Below are 20,965 nucleotides of genomic sequence, written 5' to 3' on the forward strand. Positions count from 1 at the left end.
AATTTAATTAAAAAATTAAACACAATTTTAGGAAAAACCTTTATTTTTCTACGTAAGCCCCATCCACATCCAGAACCTTCTTTAGGCATTGATATCAGCCATTTATACCATCCCGAAGAGCTGAGTGTTATGAGAATTTAACCATGTCAAAGTAGCCATTTTTTTTTTTTTTATCCGAAAAAAAAAAGGTTTTATGGAGTAAAAACCAACATGTACATCATACAACAGTGCATAGATCCATGACAATATAAACATCATACAAAATTACAAGGTCGGTAGAATTAGAATTATACAGTGCACGGTATTACATATTGAAAGCAGAAAAAACAAACTAAACATAAAAAGGAAAAAACAAGAAAAAGAAGAAAAAAAAAAAACGTTGGCTAGCTTCAAATGTATAAATACTGACTGATCAGCTCTCTTCCCGGATGGACCACAACCCGCAAGTAATCTATTCATTACCAATTGGTGTGATGCAAGGTCCGGGGCATCCAACCAAGATTGCCACTAAGAATAACATTTTTTGGAGACATTCCTATGTTGATATGTTAACTTCTCACGGATAAGCATATTGTTCACTTGTTCAATCCATTTGCTTCTTCGTTGGGTATCGAGGAGACATCCAGTAACAAGCAATAAGCTTACGTGCAATATATAGTAGGCGCAGAATTGCTATATGCGCGTGTGCAGTCAAAGTCTCCTCCTCAAGAGCCCCCAAACAAACAATAGGATCGCTAGTAAGTTGGGAATTAAATACCTTGAAATGACTCCAATAACATCAGAAGAGCTTGGGGCATCTCCATATCATCTGAAGGAAATTCCCATGAACTCTCTGACATTTAAGACATAGAGGGGTGTCCCTACTTCCCCATTTGATGTAACTGAATGGGTGTTCTGTATACGCTGTGTAGCATAAATAGGTGTGAGAGCTTCTGAGAGGCCAAAACTAAATTGAAAGGTGCGGAAGCCAAACAGAGGTCCATCGTGTCATCTTTTATAGTGCCCAGATCCTTCGCCCAACCCCTCCTACACGGTAAATTGGAAGCATCTTGTAGAGGGTAAAGTATAATAGAATAGGCCCTTCTTGTCCGTTACCAAAAGAGCTTCACGTACTATAGGAGGGTCTACTAAAGAGAGCCTGGTAGCCAGAGCCTGGGAGTGAAGGGCTTGCCTCAACTGCAGATATTTATAAAAGTGGTTCCTAGGAAGGGCAAACTCCTCTTGTAAGTCCGCAAAGGATTTAAGTAGGTTACCTACTTATAGCTGAGATCTAAATCTAATCCCCAATCTTTCCCATTCACTAAAATCTTCAAGTTTAAGTATCTCTCTATAGTTAGATTTAATTTGGAGATGGGGTGGATGACAAAAATCCTTGAATTCCCAGGGTAGATTTAATATATTTCTTAATGTATTCAGTAGAGTAACTGTCGACACTGTAGGGATAATATGCGGAAACCCTGCTTCTAAATATGTGAGAGCAGAACAGATAGAATTTCATGGAATAAGAAGGGCTCTAATGGAGTCAAATGGGTCCATCACCCCATCCTCCCCAATTGCTGTATTTGGGAAGCTAAGCCCTGAAGTGAGTGACGACTAAACCACTAAACCACCTCCGTTTTTTTGGGTCATATTAAATCCCGAAATTGGGAATCTATTCGGAGGAACCACTTATGGAGTATCCAAATTGGAGAATTATTAAAGATGTACAGCAGTTGGGGGCCAACACCATTTTTTTTAAAGAGGAAGTAAACCCTCCCCAAAAAAAAAAAAAAACCCCTGTAAGGCAAAGGCATAATGAGCTAGTATGCATCGCATACTAGCTCATTATGAAATACTTACCTTAGAACGAAGCCCCCGCAGTGCCGCCTGCTCAGCGACAGGACGGCCGACATGTTCGGCTGTCCTGCTTCGCGTCCTCCGGCCATCTGATTGGCCGGAGGCGCAATTACATCACTCCCGCGCATGCGCACGGGAGCCGTCGTTCACTGCAGAGGACTCTGAAGGCACGGCACGGGTGGCTGTTCCTTCAGAGCACATGCGCCGATGCGCCATCGGCTGCATTAAAAGTAAATATCTCCTAAATGGTGCAAGTTTTGGAGATATTTACAGTACCTATAGGTAAGCCTTATTAACCACTACCCATCCGCACTACAGCCTATATACGGCTGCAGCGCGGACTCGAATTTTCGGGAGGCCGTTTTTAAACGGCCTCCCAGTGACACGCCCCCAGCGCGCTCCCGCGAGCGCGCTGCGGGGAAAATCTGTGTCGGCCGTGTCCCTTGGACACGGCCGATCACAGATCGTGGTGAATGGCCAATCACAGCGGCCATTCACCACGTGATCTGGCCGTCCAATGAACGATGATCTCATATGTAAACATATGAGATCATCTCTCATCGCCGGCGCTCCTTCCTCACACGGAGGAAGGAGGGGGAGCCTCACAGCGCCGGGGACACAGGAGAATGTAATCAGGGCACCTATCACCAGTGCCCTGATTACACAAGGTAAAAACACACACACAGTGCCCCCCCATCAGTCCCCACAGTGCCCGCCATCAGTGCCCCCCATCAATGCCCACAATCAGTGCCCATAGTGCTGCTAGTCAGTGCCCATCAGTGCCTGCTCATCTAGGCACTGATGAGCACTGACTGGCAGCACTATGGGCACTGAGTGTGGGCACTGATGGTGCTGCCCATCAGTGCCGCTCATCAGTGCCACCCGTCAGTGTCCAGTGCCATCCGCCAGTGCCCATCAGTGCCGCCTATCAGTGCCCATCAGTGCCGCCTCTCAGTGCCGCCTCTCAGTGCCCAGCAGTGCCACCTGTCAGTGCCCAGCAGTGCCACCTCTCAGTGCCCAGCAGTGCCGCCTATCAGTGCTCATCAGTGCCGACTCTCAGTGCTGCCTATCAGTGCCGCCTATCAGTGCTCATCAGTGCGGCATATTAGTACCTCCTCATCAGTGCCCATAAGTGCCACCTCATCAGTGCCCATAAGTGCCACCTCATCAGTGCCCATCAGTGCCCATCAGTGCCGCCTCATCAGCGCACATCAGTGAAGGAGAAAAATTTATTATCAAAATTTACTCGCAGAAAATAAGAATACAATTTTTTGTCTTTATTCTTTTTTTTTGTAAAAAATAAAAAACCCAGAGATGATTAAATACCACCAAAAGAAAGCTCTATTTGTGTGAAAAAAATGATAAAAATTTCAAATGGGTACAGTGTAGCATGACCGCGCAATTGTCATTCAAAGTGTGACAGCGCTGAAAGCTGAAAATTGGCCTGGATGGGAAGGGTGTTTAAGTGCACAGAAGGCAAGTAGTTAAAGGCTTACCTATAGGTACAAGTTCCAAGAGAGGGTTTACAACAACTTTAAGTTTATCCTCCCAACCACTGACAGGGGAAGCTTACACCATGCACCGCATTTCTCTCGGAATTTACCTAATAATGGGAGTAGATTCAACTCTATATACTGGGTAGGATCGGATGTAACTTGTATGCCCAGATAACAAAAAGAGGAGACTATCTGTATGGTTTTAGCGCAATCTGGAAGATGGAGTATTAATGGATCTAAAGGCAGAAGAACAGAGTTGTCCCAATTTATAGAAAACCCGGATAATGCTCCATAACCTTCGATAAGGGCCACCACAGCTCGCATGGATCTCTGTGTCTCCCAAATTCAGTAGTGTGTCATCGGCATATAATGAAATGATGTCACTCTGTAGACCCCTAATAAACCCCATAATATCTGATGACTCACGAATATGTGCTGCCAGTGGTTCCAGGGCTAGGTCAAATAGCAGGGGCGACAAAGGGCAACCCTGCCGAGTGCCTCTATGCAGAACAAAGGGGTTCAAAAGTTCACAATTGACCTTGATTCGAGCAGTGGGAACTGCATATAATACTCAAATCTACGTAATAAAATGATCTCCCAACCCACAGCGTTCCAAGACCTCCCAGAGAAAGGGTTATTCAACACTTCGAAATTTTTAGCAGCATCCAAAGAAAAAATGTCCATATTCCCTGGGTTGTCCGCAGGAAGCTGTATGTTCAAAAAGAGGCATCTAAGGTTCTGTGCAGTGGAACGAGAGGGGATAAACCCAGACTGATCCTTATGTATTAGTTTGTGTATAACCTTCGCTAATCTAGAAGCTAACACCCTGGCCAACACCTTTACATAGGCGGTGAGAAGGGAAATAGGCCTATACGAGTCAGGAAGCAGGTTGTTTTTTCCAGGCTTTAACTGTAAAACAATAGTTGCCCCATTCATTGAGGTAGGTAGGGCCCCCCTCTGAAATGCATTGGTATAGACCAGGGGTATTGAAATAAAATTAATGGAGGTCTGAATAGTAAAAGATTTTTCCAGCAGAGATCCAAATCGCATTTTTGTGCTATGACTCAGATTCTTTATATCACTGTCCAGGTGTGCAGGCACGAGAGCCCATTCATCTGAATAGGCTGCTGTGCCTGCATTTTCTGCTGGGAAGAGGCCCTGGCATCATTTTAAAAATGCAGCCGCATAGAAACTCCATGCAGGAAACCGCACCTTGTATTTAAGTGCGTTTAAGAGCCAGTGGTACCCCTGCACATTTTCCGTGCTTGTCCCCCTTCACATCTTCCTCACCACAGCACTGCCCCCCTTCACATATCATCCTCACAGCACTGCCCCTTTCACTTCTCCCGCACAGCACTGTCCCCCTTTACTTTACCAGCCACCACACACAGCACTGTCTCCCTTCACATATCATCCCTGCAGGACTGCCCCCTTCACATTCCCCCCACAACACTGCCCCCTTCACACCCCCCCCATAGCACTGTCCCCTTCACCCCCCTCCCCACAGCACTGCCCCCTTCACATCCCCTCCCACAGCACTAGCCCCTTCACATCCCCTCCCACAGCACTGCCCCTTCACATCCCCTCCCACAGCACAGCCCCCTTCACATCCCCTCCCACAGCACTGCCCCCTTCACATCCCCCCACAGCACTGCCCTCCTCACATCCCCTCCACACAGCACTGCCCCTTTACATCCCCCCCACAGCACTGCCCCTTCACATCCCCCCACAGCACTGCCCCTTTCACATCCCCTCCCACAGCACTACCCCCTTCACATCCCCCCACAGCACTGCCCCCTTCACATCCCCTCCCACAGCACTGCCCCTTTCCATCCCCCCCCCACAGCACTGCCCCTTCACATCCCCCCCACAGCACTACCCCCCTCACATCCCCTCCCCCACAGCTCTGTCCCCCCTCACATATCACCCCCAAAGCACTGCCCCTTTCACGCCCCCCCGCACAGCACTGTCTACCTTCACATATCCCCACAGCACTGCCCCCTTTACATCCTCCCACAGCACTGCCCCTTCACCCCCCCTGCACAGCACTGCCCCTTCACACCCCCCCCCCACAGCACTGCCCCTTCACACCCCCCCCACAACATTGTCCCCCTTCACATGTCATCCCCACAGTACTGCCCCCTTCACATCCCCCCCCACAGTACTGCCCCCTTCACATCCCCCCCCACAGCATTGCCCCCTTCACATCCCTCCCCCTAGCTCTGCCCCCTTCACATCCCCTCTCCCCCCAGCACTGCCCCCTTCACATCTCCCCCACAGCACTGCCCCCTTCACATCTCCCCCACAGCACTGCCCCCTTCACATCCCCCCCCCCAGCACTGCCCCCTTTACATGACCCTGCTCCCCATCCTTCACAAGTTCACAGCCATGTCCTTTCTTCCCTTCACTCTCGAACCTTACACAGAGCGGAGAGGAGGTGCACGACAATGCCTGGCCTCATGTGGTGAGAGTATGCAGCCAGTTCCTGGAGGATGAAGGAATTGATACCATTGAATGGCCCCCACGCTCGCCTGTATATATACATACACACACATACAGTATCTTACAAAAGTGAGTAAACCCTTAGAGCCGGTTCACACTGGTGGGTCGCCTGCCATAGATTAGCACAGGACCGTTCTAATAGGAGCGACACAAGTCGCTCCGACTTAGAAAAAGGGTCCTGTACTACTTTGGGGCGACCTGGAGCGACCTGCATTGACTTCAATGATATGATGTCTGTGCATGCCGCTCCGAGGTCGCGCTCACAGGTCGCCACGGCAAGTCGGGTCGCTCCTATGTGAACCGGCTCTTAACATTTCTGTAAATATTTTATTATATCTTTTCATGTGATAACACTGAAGAAATGACACTTTGCTACAATGTAAAGTAGTGAATGTAAAGCTTGTATAACAGTGTCAATTTTCTGTCCCCTCAAAATAACTCAACACATAGTTATTAATGTCTAAACCTCTGGCAACAAAAGTGAGTACACCCCTAGCAATAAATGTCCTCATTGGGCCCAAAGTGTCAATAGTTTTTGCGGCCACCATTATTTTCCAGCACTGCCTTAACCATCTTGGGCATGGAGTTCACCAGAACTTCACAGGTTGCCACTGGAGTCCATTTCCACTCCTCCATGACGACATTGCGGACCTTGCGCTCCTCCACCTTCCATTTGAGGATGCCCCACAGATGCTCAATGGGGTTTAGGTCTGGATACATGCTTGGCCAATCCATCATCTTTACCCTCTGCTTCTTTAGCAAGGCAGTGGTCATCTTGGAGGTGTGTATGGGGTTATTATCATGTTGGAATACTGCCCTGCGGCCCAGTCTCCCAAGGGAGGGGATCATGCTCTGCTTCAGTATGTCATAGTACATGTTGGCATTCATGGTTCTCTCAATGAACTGTAGCTCTCCAGTGCAAGCAACACTCATGCAGCCCCAGACCATGACACTCCCACCACCATGCTTGACTGTAGGCAAGATACACTTGTCCTTGTACTCCTCACCTGGTTGCCGCCACACACGCTTGACACCATCTGAACCAAATAAGTTTATCTTGGTCTCATCAGGCCACAGGATATGGTTCCAGAAATCCATGTCCTTAGTCTGCTTGTCTTCAGCAAACTGTTTGCGGGCTTTCTTGTGCATCATTTTTAGAAGAGGCTTCCTTTTGGGACGACAGCCATGCAGACCAATTTGATGCAGTGTGCGGCATATGGTCTGAGCACTGACAGACTGACCCCCCCACCCCTTTAACCTCTGCAGCAATGTTGGCAGCACTCATATGTCTATATCCCAAAGACAACCTCTGGATATGACGCTGAGCACATGCACTCAACCTCTTTTGGTCGACCATGGCGAGGCTGGTCTGAGTGGAACCTGTCCAGTTAAACCGCTTTATGGTCTTGGCCACTGTGCTGCAGCTCAGTTTCAGGGTCTTGCCAATCTTCTTGTAGCCTAGGCCATCTTTATGTAGAGCAACAATTCTTTGTTTGAGATCATCAGAGAGTTCTTTGCCATGAGGTGCCATGTTGAACTTCCAGTGACCAGTATGAGAACGTGAGAGCGATAACACCAAATTTAACACACCTGCTTTCCATTCACACCTGAGACCTTGTAACACTAACGAGTCACATGACCCGGGGGGGGGGGGTGGCTAATTGGGCTCAATTTGAACATTTTCACTTAGGGGTGTACTCACTTTTGTTGCCAGCTGTTTAGACATTAATGGCTGAGTGTTGAGTTATTTTGAGGGGACAGCAACTTTGCACTGTTATACAAGCTGTACACTCACTACTTTACATTGTAGCAAAGTGTCATTTCTTCAGTGTTGTCACATGAAAAGATATAATAAAATATTTACAAAATGTGAGGGGTGTATTCACTTTTGTGAGATACTGTGTGTGTATATACATACTGTATGTGTGTATATACATATATATGTATATGTATATTAGAGACAATGTCAGATTTATATCTGACTCCTAATGGGGGAGATTTTATACTTCTCTCCTCAGTCTACAATGGGTCATGAAGTTAGTAGAAATCTCAGCAGCAATAAAAAAAATCTGATCCAGCTTCCAATAACCCCCCCCCCCCTTTCCATTGTTCTGTGGAGTTCTAGTTAAAATCTTGGTAAATGCAGTGCTGCATTGTTTAAAATCGCCTTATTGAATGCATTGCTGGCTTATTTCAGATGTTTTACTGTGTGCCTTAAAGAGGACTTTCACCCTAGAAAGCAAATAAAAGGACACTTAGCTATCCAGGGATCCAGTACTGTCCTCACCTGGGCCAGATCTTTGCCGGTCTGCAGGTCCCCAGGGGCAGCCTGTTTACTGTGGGAAGCTGGCTGAGACTCCTTGCGGGCTTCACACTGCACAAACGTGAGCCACTCTGTGCTTTGCAAATGGTTCTGCAGCCTTCTGGGTCCTGTGATGTGACCCAGAAGGCTGCGGGCAAAAGGGGGGTGGGGGGTCATACTAGTAGGAGTTGGTACCTATCAAAACAAGGTACCCACACAAAAAAATGTATATGCCAAATGTGGTAAAGGAGGTGGGAGGACATTTTACTTTACAGTAAAGTTCTTCTTTAAGGTGAGTTTGTTGTAAAGGGAACTACAGGTGGAAAATATATGGGTCACTAGGTAAACAGACATTGCTATTGTGTGTATAGGTCTGTAAGAGACAATATCTATAGTCTTACAGTGTCATGGAAATAGGAAAGTATTTAAAGCCACTGTATCTTAATTTATACTTTGAACTTTGGAATTTTAGATAAGAGGTTTTTTTTTTTTCCTTGGTAAAAAGAAAAAAGCCCAGAACCTTTGATACTCTATGTTGTTTTTTTTTTATTGATATAATTTAGCGAATAGTCTGTTTTGCAGTACAGCAGCATAAAAGTGGCATTTCAAAGCAGGCAACGCATTTTACAATTAGATTGTACAAGCAACTACAATAAAGTCATTGTCGGGCTAAGATTTAAAAAAAGAAAAAACATTCTGTACATCTTTTAGGTACATGCACATATCCCCATGCTTTATTCCTTCAAAAATTCTGCAAGTACAAAAGAAAATCTGATGATATAACGTAACATAAATGTAGTTCTGGGGGTGTGCTTACATTAGTAGGAACTAGGCTCACAACAATTGCCCCTGCAAGATTTCTACAAGCCTGGTGATGATGTCACAGGCAGTAGTAAAAGTCATTTCTTGCTAGAGGAACAAGGTAAAAGAAAAATTATGCTGGGACAAATGGAAAAAGAGATTTGGGATCACTTTGGGTAATGCCTGGACAAACACTTGAATTTTTTATGTACACAGGCTTAAGATTTCAAGGCATGTGAAAGGCAGTATGCTTTTGTATTGACATGACATGCTTTTGGGTCTTTTATGCCAAAGATACTTCTTTTTTATTTCCCCTATAATTGTCTGCGAAACTGCTAGCAGAAAGTTTTCTTACCTAATGAATGGGCTAAAACCTAGAGCATATTTTACAGGTCGTACAATAAATGTTAAAGTAGCAGTCCAGGCAAAACCAACCTGCTCTGTGCCACATTCTAAACCTGATCTATCTAACCCTGTAAAGCAAAAATCACTGTACTTACCTCTTCTGCAGCCCGTTAGGTCTTTTCCCAGCATCAGCTGTCAGCGGTGGCTTCAGCGTGGAGGTGGGTACAGGAGAGGCATCAGACAACAGACGCCCCATTGTAAGTCTATTGGCGATGTCACTTCCCATTCATTTCACAGCCGTTGTTGGGCCGCTCCTGCACACAGCTTCTGTCGCTGGAGACCAGTCGGATCGAGTACAGAATAGGTAAGTACAGCGATTTTTGCTTTACAGGGTTAGAAAGATTAGGTTTACAATGTGGCACAGAGCAGGTTTAGCATTAGTTACGTTTTGCCTGGACTTCTCCTTTAATTCACACGGGTTCTGATTTATAATGTTGGAATATAGAATGAGTTGTATATCATACACACTTTCCTTGATGTCTGTCATTTTAAAACAGAGTGACGAGAAAACTGAAGGACCTACACAACAAATGAAATACATTATTGCGTGTATGTAACGTTTGTTTATGTTGTAAAGCAGACTTTCTCAACTGGGGTGCCACGGCACCCCAGAGTGCAGCCTGCAGTCGCCAGGGGTGCCGCGGCATCTTGTCAAAGAAAGGCTGTCGCATGAGACCGAGCTCCCTGATCCCCAGCCAAACTGTCAAACGGCACTTCAGGAGCTTGGTCAGACTGTTTACACCTTGTAAAATGAAAGCAAGGGAGATTTGCCTTGCAACACTGTGTGCTGTGCTCTCTGCCTCCCCCTACAGTGCAGTACCCAGCAGGGAGAGTGAAAGCAATGCCGATTGTTTTAAAAAGGCTGTTTGTATGTGTGTGTTTATAAATGTGTGTGCATGTACAGTATGTACTGTATGTGTGTATTTATATGTGTGAGCAAGTATGTGTATATACATGTGTGTTTTATTTGTGTGTGTGTGTGTTTATATATATATATATATAGTCTGTGTGTGTGTGTTTATACAGTGCCTTGAAAAAGTATTCATACCCCTTGGAATTTTCAACATTTTGTCATGTTAAAACCAAAAACATAAGTGTATTTTATTGGGATTTTATGTGATAGACCAACACAATCTAACAAAATACGGTTGGATGTGCCTCCTGAGGCGCCTCCATCCCCATTTAATTTTCAAGGCAATTTATGTTTTCTTGTGTATAGACCAACACAAAGTGGCACATAATTGTGAATTGGAAGGAAAATAATAAATGGTTTTCAAATTTCTTTACAAATAAATATCTGAAAAGCGTGGTGTGCATTTGTATTCAGCCCCTGTTACTCTGATACCCCTAACTAAAATCTAGTGGAACCAGTTGCCTTCAGAAGTCACCTAATTAGTAAATAGTGTCCACCTGTGTGTAATTTAATCTCAGTATAATACAGCTGTTCTGTGCAGCCCTCAGAGGTTTGTTGCACTGTTCAATCGATCATCTGAAAATGGAAAGAGTATGGCACAACTGAAAACCTACCAAGACATGGCCATCCATCTAAACTGACAGTCCAGGCAAGGAGAGCATTAATCAGAGAAGCAGCCAAGAGGCCCATGGTAACTCTGGAGGAGCTGCAGAGATCCACAGCTCAGGTGGGAGAATCTGTCCACATGACACCTTTTAGTCGCGCAGTCCACAAACCTGACCTTTATGGAAGAGTGACAAGAGGAAAGCCATTGTTGAAAGAAAGCCATAAGTCCCATTTGCATGTGGGGGACACAGCAAACATGTAGAAGAAGGTGCTCTGGTCAGATGAGACCAAAATAGAACTTTTTGGCCTATAAGCAAAACGCTATGTGTGGCGGAAAACTAACACTGCACATCACCCTGAACACACCATCCCCACAAGCATCCCCATGAAACATTGTGGTGGCAGCATGATGTTGTGGGATGCTTTTTTCAGCAGGGACAGGGAAGCTGGTCAGAGTTGATGGAAAGATGGATGGAGCCAAATACGGGGCAATCTTAGAAGAAAACCAGTTTGAGCCTGTTAACAATTTGAGACTGGGGAGGAGGTTTACTTCCAGCAGGACAACAACCCTAAACATATAGCCAGAGCTACAATGGAATGGTTTAGGTCAAAACATATTCATGTGTTGGAATGGCCCAGTCAAAGTCCTAAATCTAAATGAGAATCTATGGCAAGACTTTAAAATTGCTTTTCACAGACGCTCTCCATCCAATCTGACAGAGCTTGAGCCATTTTGCAAAGAATAATGGGCAAAACTTTCACTCTCTAGATGTGCAAAGCTGGTAGAGACATACACACAAAGACTTGCAGCTGTAATTGCAGGGAATGATGGTTCCTACAAAGTATTGACTCGGGGGGGTCCAATTGGGCCCAGTTAGCCATTCCCCTTGGCTCGTTAGTGTTACAATGTCTTAGGTGTGAATGGGGAGCAGGTGTGTTAAGTTTGGTGTTATCGCTCTCACTCTCTCATACTGGTCACTGTCTGCCAGCTTAATGTAAAAAAAAAAAAAACATTGCTGGCAATAAAAATATCGTAAAAAAAACAAACAAACCACTGTGGGGTCCCCCCCAATCCATACCAGGACCTTTCGGTACTGGTACAGATTATAAGGGGAACCCCACGCCAAAATAAAAAAAAAAGTCATGGGGACCGCCCAAAGTCAATACCACACCCTTATCTAAGCATGCAGCCTGGCAGGCCAGAAAAATTGGGGGGCGTGTGAACCATGCCACAACACGCCAGATGCCCTCAACTTGGGGGGGGCTGCTTTGGCCAGGGAAGCTCAACTTCCCCCCTCCCCAAAGCACCTTGTCCCAATGTTGATGGGGACAAGGGCCTGGCTGGTGGTTGTAGGGATCTGCGGGCAGGGGGCTTATCAGAATATGGAAGCCCCCTTTAATATTTGGGTCCCCCCATGTTAATGTGCCTCTACTCATTCACCAAAAAGAAATAAAAACACAGACACAGTTTGACAATTCCTTTATTAAAAATAAAAAAACAATGTCCCCCTGTAGAGCCATTGTCAATAACGCCATCCGCCTGTTCCAATGTGTGACATTTCTTAAAGTGGTAGTAAACCGCTGAAAAAAAAAACCACTGCAAGACAATAACATAATGTGCTAGTATGGATCGCATACTAGCACATGATAAAATACCTTAGAACGAAGGCCCAGCAGCGGCACAAGCCAAAATTGCCGGCTGAACAGTACAAGTACAGAGAGGATACCAAGAACACAGGATATACCATGGAAGGCACACTATTGCATAAAACCAGTTAAATAAATGGTACCATAGACAGTGTAAACCTATATAATACAAATGACCAGCATGGCACAGCAGCCGTCAGGCACAAAGAGGCAATACAAAGCTGCGAAGCCCGGAGAGCTGGTCCCACCTCCGCCGGCATCTATCACATGGCCGGTATATGGAGGCGGGGGCCCACGCCAGGTCGCAACTAGACTCGGCACCTCATACGTTACCAGCGACTGTAGGCATGCCCAAAAAGCGGGAAGAGGAGAGGGATTTTCGCATTTTCCAGAGGAGTAGTAGAAGGAAAGCTCAGAAAAAAGAGAAGACAAAGAAGACCGAAAGAGTGGGAACATGGGTAGGAGGGGAGGGGGAGTACAAAGGGGGAGAGAGGAGGAAAGTGGGGCAAGGGGAAGCAATGTGTGTTTTAACATGTGTGAAAAATTAAAACAATTACCCAGGTAGAAAAGCGGTTAATTTTGTTAAAGAGGTTGTAAACCCAAATTTTTTTATTTTTTCCAAACTGAAAGAGAAACCCATAATGAGCTAGTATGCATCGCATACTAGCTCATTATGAAATACTTACCTTAGAACGAGCCCCCGCCGTACCGCCCGCTTACCTCTATGAACGGGCGACATGTTCAGTCGACCGTCTTCCGGGATCGCGGCATCCGGCCATCTGATTGGCCGGAGCCGCGGTGACGTCACTCCCGCGCATGCGCGCGGGAGCCGATGGTCACAGCACGGGGCTCTAAAGGAACGGCACAAATATGTTTAGGAGATATTTACAGTACCTATAGGTAAGCCTTATCATAAAGGAGGGTTTACTTCCTCTTTAAGTAAAAAAAAAAGGGGGGGGGGGCGGTAAAAAAAAAAAAGGGAGAATAAGGAAAAACAGATTTTTATTTATACTTTTATTCCTCTTCCCCCTTCCTATCGGTCCGCATGTAATAAATCTAAATAAGGGTTAATATTTAACCTTGCGCAATTTAGCGCGCCCTAATATTGGGGAGGCAGAAGGCCTAATAGCTCCGTAGAGTGTACAAAAAAAACAAAGAAAAAGAAAAAATACAAAATATGAGTGCACATAGCCCCAGCCCGCAGGCGACCGCCCTATATCTTATTGAAACATATGGGGAGGTAGAGACAGGGGAGAACAAGTTAAAGCAATATGGAGGGATATTGTGGTCTTGATCACAGCACAATAATAGCTACATCACATTATTTATTCCCTTCCTGTGGCTTCATCTTATGGGTCCATTACTCCCCTGTATCCCACCACCCCCGCATATTATATATCACATATCCCTCCCTCCTCTATTACCATGTTCCCCTGGCCCCTAAGGGGCCCAAAGATATCAAAAGGCTTCTAAGAGTATTATACACATAATATTATTGATTTGATCTCTTCACACAGTAGGCCCGGGATCTTCTCGTATGTTTCTAGAGATATCAGTTCCATGTTGTTGCTGGTCCCTTAAATATTGAGATCTATTGAAAAGGGGGGTTAAGGAAGGTTGGTTACGGGGTTCCTCTAGCCAGTCAGGGATAAGGATTGGTGGGGTGTCCAAAAAGGTGAAGAGTCCCAGTGCTTGGTCCAACCAACGTAAGACATAAGAGGATCCCCCCTTCTGAACAACCAGGTGGAAGGGGTGCCCCCAATGATAAGTAGCTCCCACTGAGCGTATTACCTCCAATAGAGGCTTCAGGAGGGCCCTCATCTTTAATGTGCGCCGGGAAAGATCTGGGAGTAAGGGTATGGTAAACCCCCCATTTTCCATAGGACCCTTTGCCCAGGCTTTCCTCATGATCTCTTCCTTAATAGAGAAAAAATGTACTCTTACTAGCACATCCCGTGGGTGGTCTTTGCCTAGACTTCGGGGGGCACGTGCTCTGTGGCCCCGGTCAAGTTCTATTGCCTCTGTGAGGGGTCGCTCCAAGAGCTCATTAAAAATTGCAGTTATTTTAGACCTCAATTCTGGGCCCTGGATTAGCTCTGGGATTCCACGTAGCCGAACGTTATTACGTCTGCTGCGATTTTCTGCATCATCTTGTTGCCATTGCAGGATTTTTATCTGCCTTTGTATGACTGTATTTGAAGTTTCTAGAGCAGATACTTTGGAAGATAATATGGTGTGTCCTGATTCTACCACTTCCACTCTGTTTTCTGTGTAATCTATTTGTTGTTTAAGTGTGTTAATCTCTTGAGTAAGAGTACTTACGATGGATGCCGCCACCTCTGTGATGTCTTGTTTAGTGGGTATGGTAGCGAGGATTTCCTGCCATTCCATAGTCTGAGACCGCCATGTCAGGGCTGACTGATTTGGAGACACCGCCGCACCTTCCAGATGGGGTGCCATTGGGGAGGCTGAATGGTGTGGACTCTTTGCACGGGCGTCCTGTGTCTCCATCAGAGGGGCGCTTCCCTTCTCAATCCGTTTACCCCCCGCATGTCCTGCTGCGGGCGGGTGGGTCGGCGCCATCTTGGAGAGGTCTTTTGCTGACTGACCAGTCAGAGGGGTATGTCTCAAAAAATATGCTGAAATATCGGCTCTGCTGCTGTCTGCCTGAGTCCCCTGTACTCTCGCAGCACCAGGCATAGCTGCACAGGGCGGTAGCACCTCTCAGATCACGGAACCATGTGGAAATGAGACTCTACGGCTCCATTGCCTGACCACACCCCAATGACTTCCTCTTTAAGTAATGCAAAATATCATAGACTTGGGAGTGGTAGTTTTAAAATACTGTCCATCTCTTGTATGTTGAAACTATTTTATTAATTATTTCATGAATTTTTATTCATCATTTTATGAACTATAATTTCTGCAGGTAGTACAGAAGTATTTATCAGGAGGGTTGTGTGGTTACGATCGGGAAGGCTGTCCTATTTGGTATGATGTCATCGGGCCTCTGGATCCCAAAGGGCTGCTGTTTTCTGCTTCCAAACAGGACCTCATCAAGACAAAAATGAGAGATTGTGAACGTATGAATCTGGAATGCCGTCGTCAGAGTGAGAAGGTGAGAATTCCTAGAGCATGACAAGCTTAAGGTTAAAAATTGTTCTTAATTTTACACTTAACATAAATCTTTTCTCAGCAGCCACATTCCATATGAAACTAGTTGCCCAGGATGGCTGCACCTGGTCTGTAAAATCCAGAAAACAGAATGACCCCTTTGTGCTACTGTGGCTCCAAAAGCCTCCGGACACAGAGATCTGTTATAGTAGGTTTAGAAAGAAGGATTCTTGACATTACCCATGAAATGATCTGTAAACAAAATGTCTGGGCTGTCTTATTGCTTTGGAGTTGCCCTAATGCCTCATTGCAATCACCAACATGGAATAAGTAAGTCCAGGCAATTTCCACTAGAACATGGCATAGCATATGTTTTTACCCATTTGACATACCTAAATAAAGCTGAGGACTCAATATAGGCTGATGTTACAGAAAATTAGAAAGAGAAAGTTAGGCTCCTTTCACACACTCCGTCCGTTGGACAGAGTCCGTTGGACGGAGTCCGTTTTTCTCAGCAGGGGATCGAGCCGCCGATCCCCCGCTGAGCAGCAGGAGGACAGCTGTGTCTCCGCGCTGTGTGCGGAGACACAGCTGACAGTTCCCCATGCATCTCTATGGGGGAAATCGGATGTCAACGGACCGTCAGTCCGTTCTCACCCGATCCCATCCGATCCGATCCGCTGGACAGATGGAAAATAGGGTTTCCATCCGTCCAGATTTGACGGATCGGATCGGGTCGGATGTCAGCGGACATGTCTCCGCTGACATCCGATGCCCCATAGGAATACATGGGGGACCGTTCAGATGCGCCAAAAAAACGGACAGGCGGATCTGAACGGTCCGCCTGTGTGAAAGGGGCCTTACACAGATTTAACACAATTTTTACTGTTTTTTTTAAAGTTATATAGTGTCATTCTCTGCAAAGCAAGCACAAAATACTTGCCTATCCTGCTGCCCATGCCACCAAACCACTCTGTGGTTCTATCCACTGATCTGCACATTACTGCTTGACACTGGGCTGATGGAAGGAGCCACAGAGTGTAGCAGGGACCAGGCATCCAACATACCTAAACGTGTGCCAGATGATGAAGGTAGACCCCTGCTTTATGTAGTTGTTGGTAAATCTGAAGGAGATTTTATAGTTGGTATTTAACATAGGCAGGTACTTTAGATTTTACATTCATAGAAAATGACCCGTTATTATACTTCACCCAAAATCATTATTATCTTTATAAATGTGACATATTGATTTATCAGCACAGTATCACAAATAGCACCACATCCAGGCAAAAATGTGTTTATTTTTATTTTTTGTCTTTGTAGCTGGGGAAAAAAGTTGAAGAAGTTGTGATGATCTATGATGTGGAAGGTCTGGGACTTAAGCATCTATGGAAACCAGGGGTAGATTTGTATGGGGAGGTAAGCATAGCATACACGGATATTCCATTTGGAAGTTCATAGGTGACTTGTAGTGCAAATCTTTTAGGTAATTCCTGAGTGCAATAAAGTGCAGGTGCTCTGTGCTCAATTCCAAAAGTCTCGTGATGGTACTCTTTACACTTTATTGCACTCAGGAATTACCTAAAATATTTGCACTACAAGTCACCTATGAACTTTGTTTGATTTTTCTTGATTTTTCTATGAACTATTTTTTGAGCACATATGGAACAAGATTAATCATTTATAGCAGTGCACTAAAATTTGTATTACTCATGTTGTACTTATTTGCTGTTTTATGTTATATTATTACCTTGATTTACGAAGTATCCATTTTCAAATATTTGCACTTTAGGTGTGTCCATCAAATCTGCATATATTTATTGTTTTGTTGCACTGTCAGCACCTTAAAATCATCTAGCACTTTAGATGCACTCATCCCACTTTATACCATTTTCTTTACAGTATTATATATTATTTGATGCACTGACAGCACTTAACTATATCTATATTGCACATCCCCAGCAAGCGCTATAGGTAGCCCCTTTCCCTTGGGGCTATTTTACACTATACATTTGGAATATATGTTTGAGAAGGCACTACTATACCTGATGTGAAGCTAACATTCAGCCTGTACTATATCTATATGTCTTTGTGCACATGATATGGTCAATTTGTCAGTTTTCATTATTTTTTTCAATTAAAACGACTAACAATAAAAATTTAGTAAAGATAAAAACCATGGCATACACAAGTGATACTGAAATCATTTCTGCAAATTAACTGAGATGGTTTTTAATGCCCTATTTGCTAGTAAACTGTTATGGCACTATGAGAAATTCTCTTGTGACAGGTGCTTATAATGAGTCTTGACACTCTAGAATTTACAAATCATCTTACTTTAATATGATTGCACATGAAACATTTTTTTTGGCATGTGACAAGATAGGCATGACAACACTCATGTATGTGCCATTAAAAATTAAAACTCTGTTGTATTGAGCAAGGCTCCTTTCACACGGCCGCTCCGTGTGAAAGGTCCGCTGCGGGACTTTTTTTTTTTTTTCCACGGAGCGGATGACATTTCTGTCATCCGCTCTGGGTGCCCGCATATCATCCCATCCGTTTGCGGATGATATGCGGACCTAATGTAAGTATATGGCACTGCGGATGTCAGCGGATGACACCGCTGACATCCGATTTTCCTTCCTTTCCGTTTTTTACACGGATGGAAAAATGGGGTTCTGTTCCGTTCCAAAAAACGGAACAGAACTGAAAGGAGGAAAATCGGATGTCAGCGGATGGTATTCCGCTGACATCCGCAGTGCCATTCACTTACATTGATGTCCGCAAATCATCCGCAAAAAAATAGGATGATTTGCGGACACACGGAAAGCAGCGGAGCGGCCGTGTGAAAGGACCCTAAGTGATCATAAGGCTACATTCACACCTGAGCGTAGCGTTTTTTGCGCGTTTTTTACCGCGATTTTACCGCGATTTTTGCGGCGGTTTTTACCGCGATTTTACCGCGATTTTTACCGCGATTTTTGTGCAGGCGTTTTTAGATTGAATAGAGATCAATGGAAAACGCCTGTAATCTGCCCAAAAAGAAGCTCATGTACTTTTTGGAGCGTTGGGCGTTTTGTATACAGCGTCAAAACGCTCAGATGTGAACAGGGGCCATTGAAATGAATAGGATTTGTCTTGTTGGGCGTTTTGAGAGCTGATCCTAGAGCAGAAAAACGCCCCAAAAACGCCCCAAAACGCCTAGATGTGAACGGAGCCTTAGAGAAGGCCATTCATTGTTTACATCTATATGTTTTAAGACTGAATAAATTAAATAAACAAAAGTGCGGTGGTCAAATGACTTGATATAGGGGGCTCAAGTGCACCTTCTGACATCACAAGGGTCACACATAATATTTAGTGATTGTGGAGGCTCATGTGGATGGGTGTTTTCCTGCATTTGACGTGCATTTGTAAATGCAGGTCATTTAAATCCCATTGACTTTAATTTGACCTTCTTTGCTTTGTGCTCCATATCTTTGAACGCAGCATGTCCTATGGAGTGTTTTGAAATATTGGCAAAACAGGTCAAACCCAGCTGTTTTCTTGTCAAAGTTGCTTTTTACTTTTGAACGCAGCTGCACGCATTTGAATGAAAAGCACAGTGTTTGAAAAGAACGCCCATCAACATAAACCCTATCACTACAGAACGTTGTCAGAGTGCAGCTAATTTTCAGAAACTGTGAACATATTGTGGGAGTTTGGAGACGGGACAAATTTCAGGAGACAGCCATAGACAGGAGAAACATCACATGAGAATGCTAGAGATCATCGCTATTAGAGCCCTTTTACAAATTTGTGTCACAACATTTGTGGTCCCTGCAGCCAGCCCCATTGTTCCACTTTTCATGTTTCTCTCAACAAAAACCATTAAAAGAAATTATAGAAAAAATGTATAAATGTAAAGAGAAAAGACTGCACAGAAGAAGTATGATAGTGTGAAAGAAATAAACCAAACTGTTTATTAGAAGTCCGTCCCTTTGCATTTCTCTCCCTTCACTGACATATGACTAAGTAAGCACCTAGGTAAATAAAAGGACTTTCTGCAGGGGCCCCAAGGGCCACGCAGTAGATGCCAAAGGGCTGCATGTGACCCCCTTCACAGGTTGGACACCAGAGTACCATAGCCCCTTGTTAATAGAAGATATTGTAAGAGACATAGAAAAAGAGCCTTCGTTTAGGGGCACATCCAGTGTGTTCACTTTTTGGGATGTTACCTGTTTTACATAATAAACATTCTATATAAAATCCAAATCATAGTGTTATTGGAACATCTAGTGCATGATCAATTTTGAATACTGTGAAAGATGAACAATATGTGCCGTTAATCACTGGTGGTTAAGAATTGTGAATATAAAGTGTGATGAATATTAAAGACTGATAATGACTGCTTTTGTACATTGTATATATTTAGAGATATTTGTAATCTCTATCTTTGTTTTGGTAGACTAGACAAGATCCAGTGTTGATTAATGATAGGGAATTTTTAGGGCTCCTGCACATGGGCATATGGTATGCTGTGTACATAATTTATAAATATGGCTCTGAACACAGCTAGTGGCCCATGTACACTGCTACGTCTTTAGCTGCATAAAACAAAACGAAAAAGTCTGCATTCACGGTTTTGTGTATGGACCACATTTCTCACAGTACGCATGTAAATGTTTGTGTGAACGTTTACATGCTTACAGTGTACACCTTACGTGGACCCTATTGGCGACCTCCACTGCTCAGGGTGGACAGATAAATATCAACAATGTGTGGCCAGTGGCCACTGATTACGCATTATTGATATTTATATCTTCCCCTGAATGAGTCATTAATGTAGCCGCGGAACCTCGGCCTTCAGTCATTTAGAGTTGGCCGAGGTCATTCTGCACATGTGCCGCTGCTACATACAGTAAATCACTCAGAGAAATGCAAACATCAAGTGTGTGACCAGTGGTGGTGACACCTTTGGCTACACATTGTAGATATTTATATGTTGGCCCTGAGCAGCAGTGATGGCCAGTATGGTCCATGTATTCTATATGCGTGTAAATGTTAGCATAAACATAACGTGTGTACAGCGTACAAACTATAACAGCTTTTTGGCTTCCAGCAAGACCCTGCATAAAAACTGTACGCCCATTTGCATGAGCTCTGAAAGTGTTTTTACAGCAAGGTATATTTCTGAGTGACTCCTTATAAAACACTTTATGCAGATAGCAGGAAGAATTATTTAAATTCTCTGCAAATTCATTTTTGCTATGCTCCAGGTCTTGAAAATGTTTGAAGATAATTACCCGGAGGCATTGAAGAGGCTGTTTGTAGTTAAAGGTGAGCGATATAGGACTATTA

At 44.6% G+C, this 20,965-nt stretch overlaps 1 protein-coding gene across 1 annotated transcript in view; it reads left to right on the plus strand.

Moving 5' to 3' along the window:
• SEC14L2 (SEC14 like lipid binding 2) overlaps positions 1 to 20,965 on the plus strand; it is a 79,543-nt gene that overhangs the window by 36,308 nt on the left and 22,270 nt on the right. Inside the window, exons 5-7 of the mRNA XM_082252303.1 lie at positions 15,438 to 15,626; positions 16,946 to 17,041; positions 20,884 to 20,944. Of these exons, the coding sequence (XP_082108429.1) occupies positions 15,438 to 15,626; positions 16,946 to 17,041; positions 20,884 to 20,944 (346 nt within the window). The remainder of the gene's footprint in view (positions 1 to 15,437; positions 15,627 to 16,945; positions 17,042 to 20,883; positions 20,945 to 20,965) is intronic.

Source organism: Pelophylax lessonae, assembly GCF_965119305.1.
Source record: "Pelophylax lessonae genome assembly, chromosome: 1".
Classification (NCBI taxonomy): domain Eukaryota; kingdom Metazoa; phylum Chordata; class Amphibia; order Anura; family Ranidae; genus Pelophylax; species Pelophylax lessonae.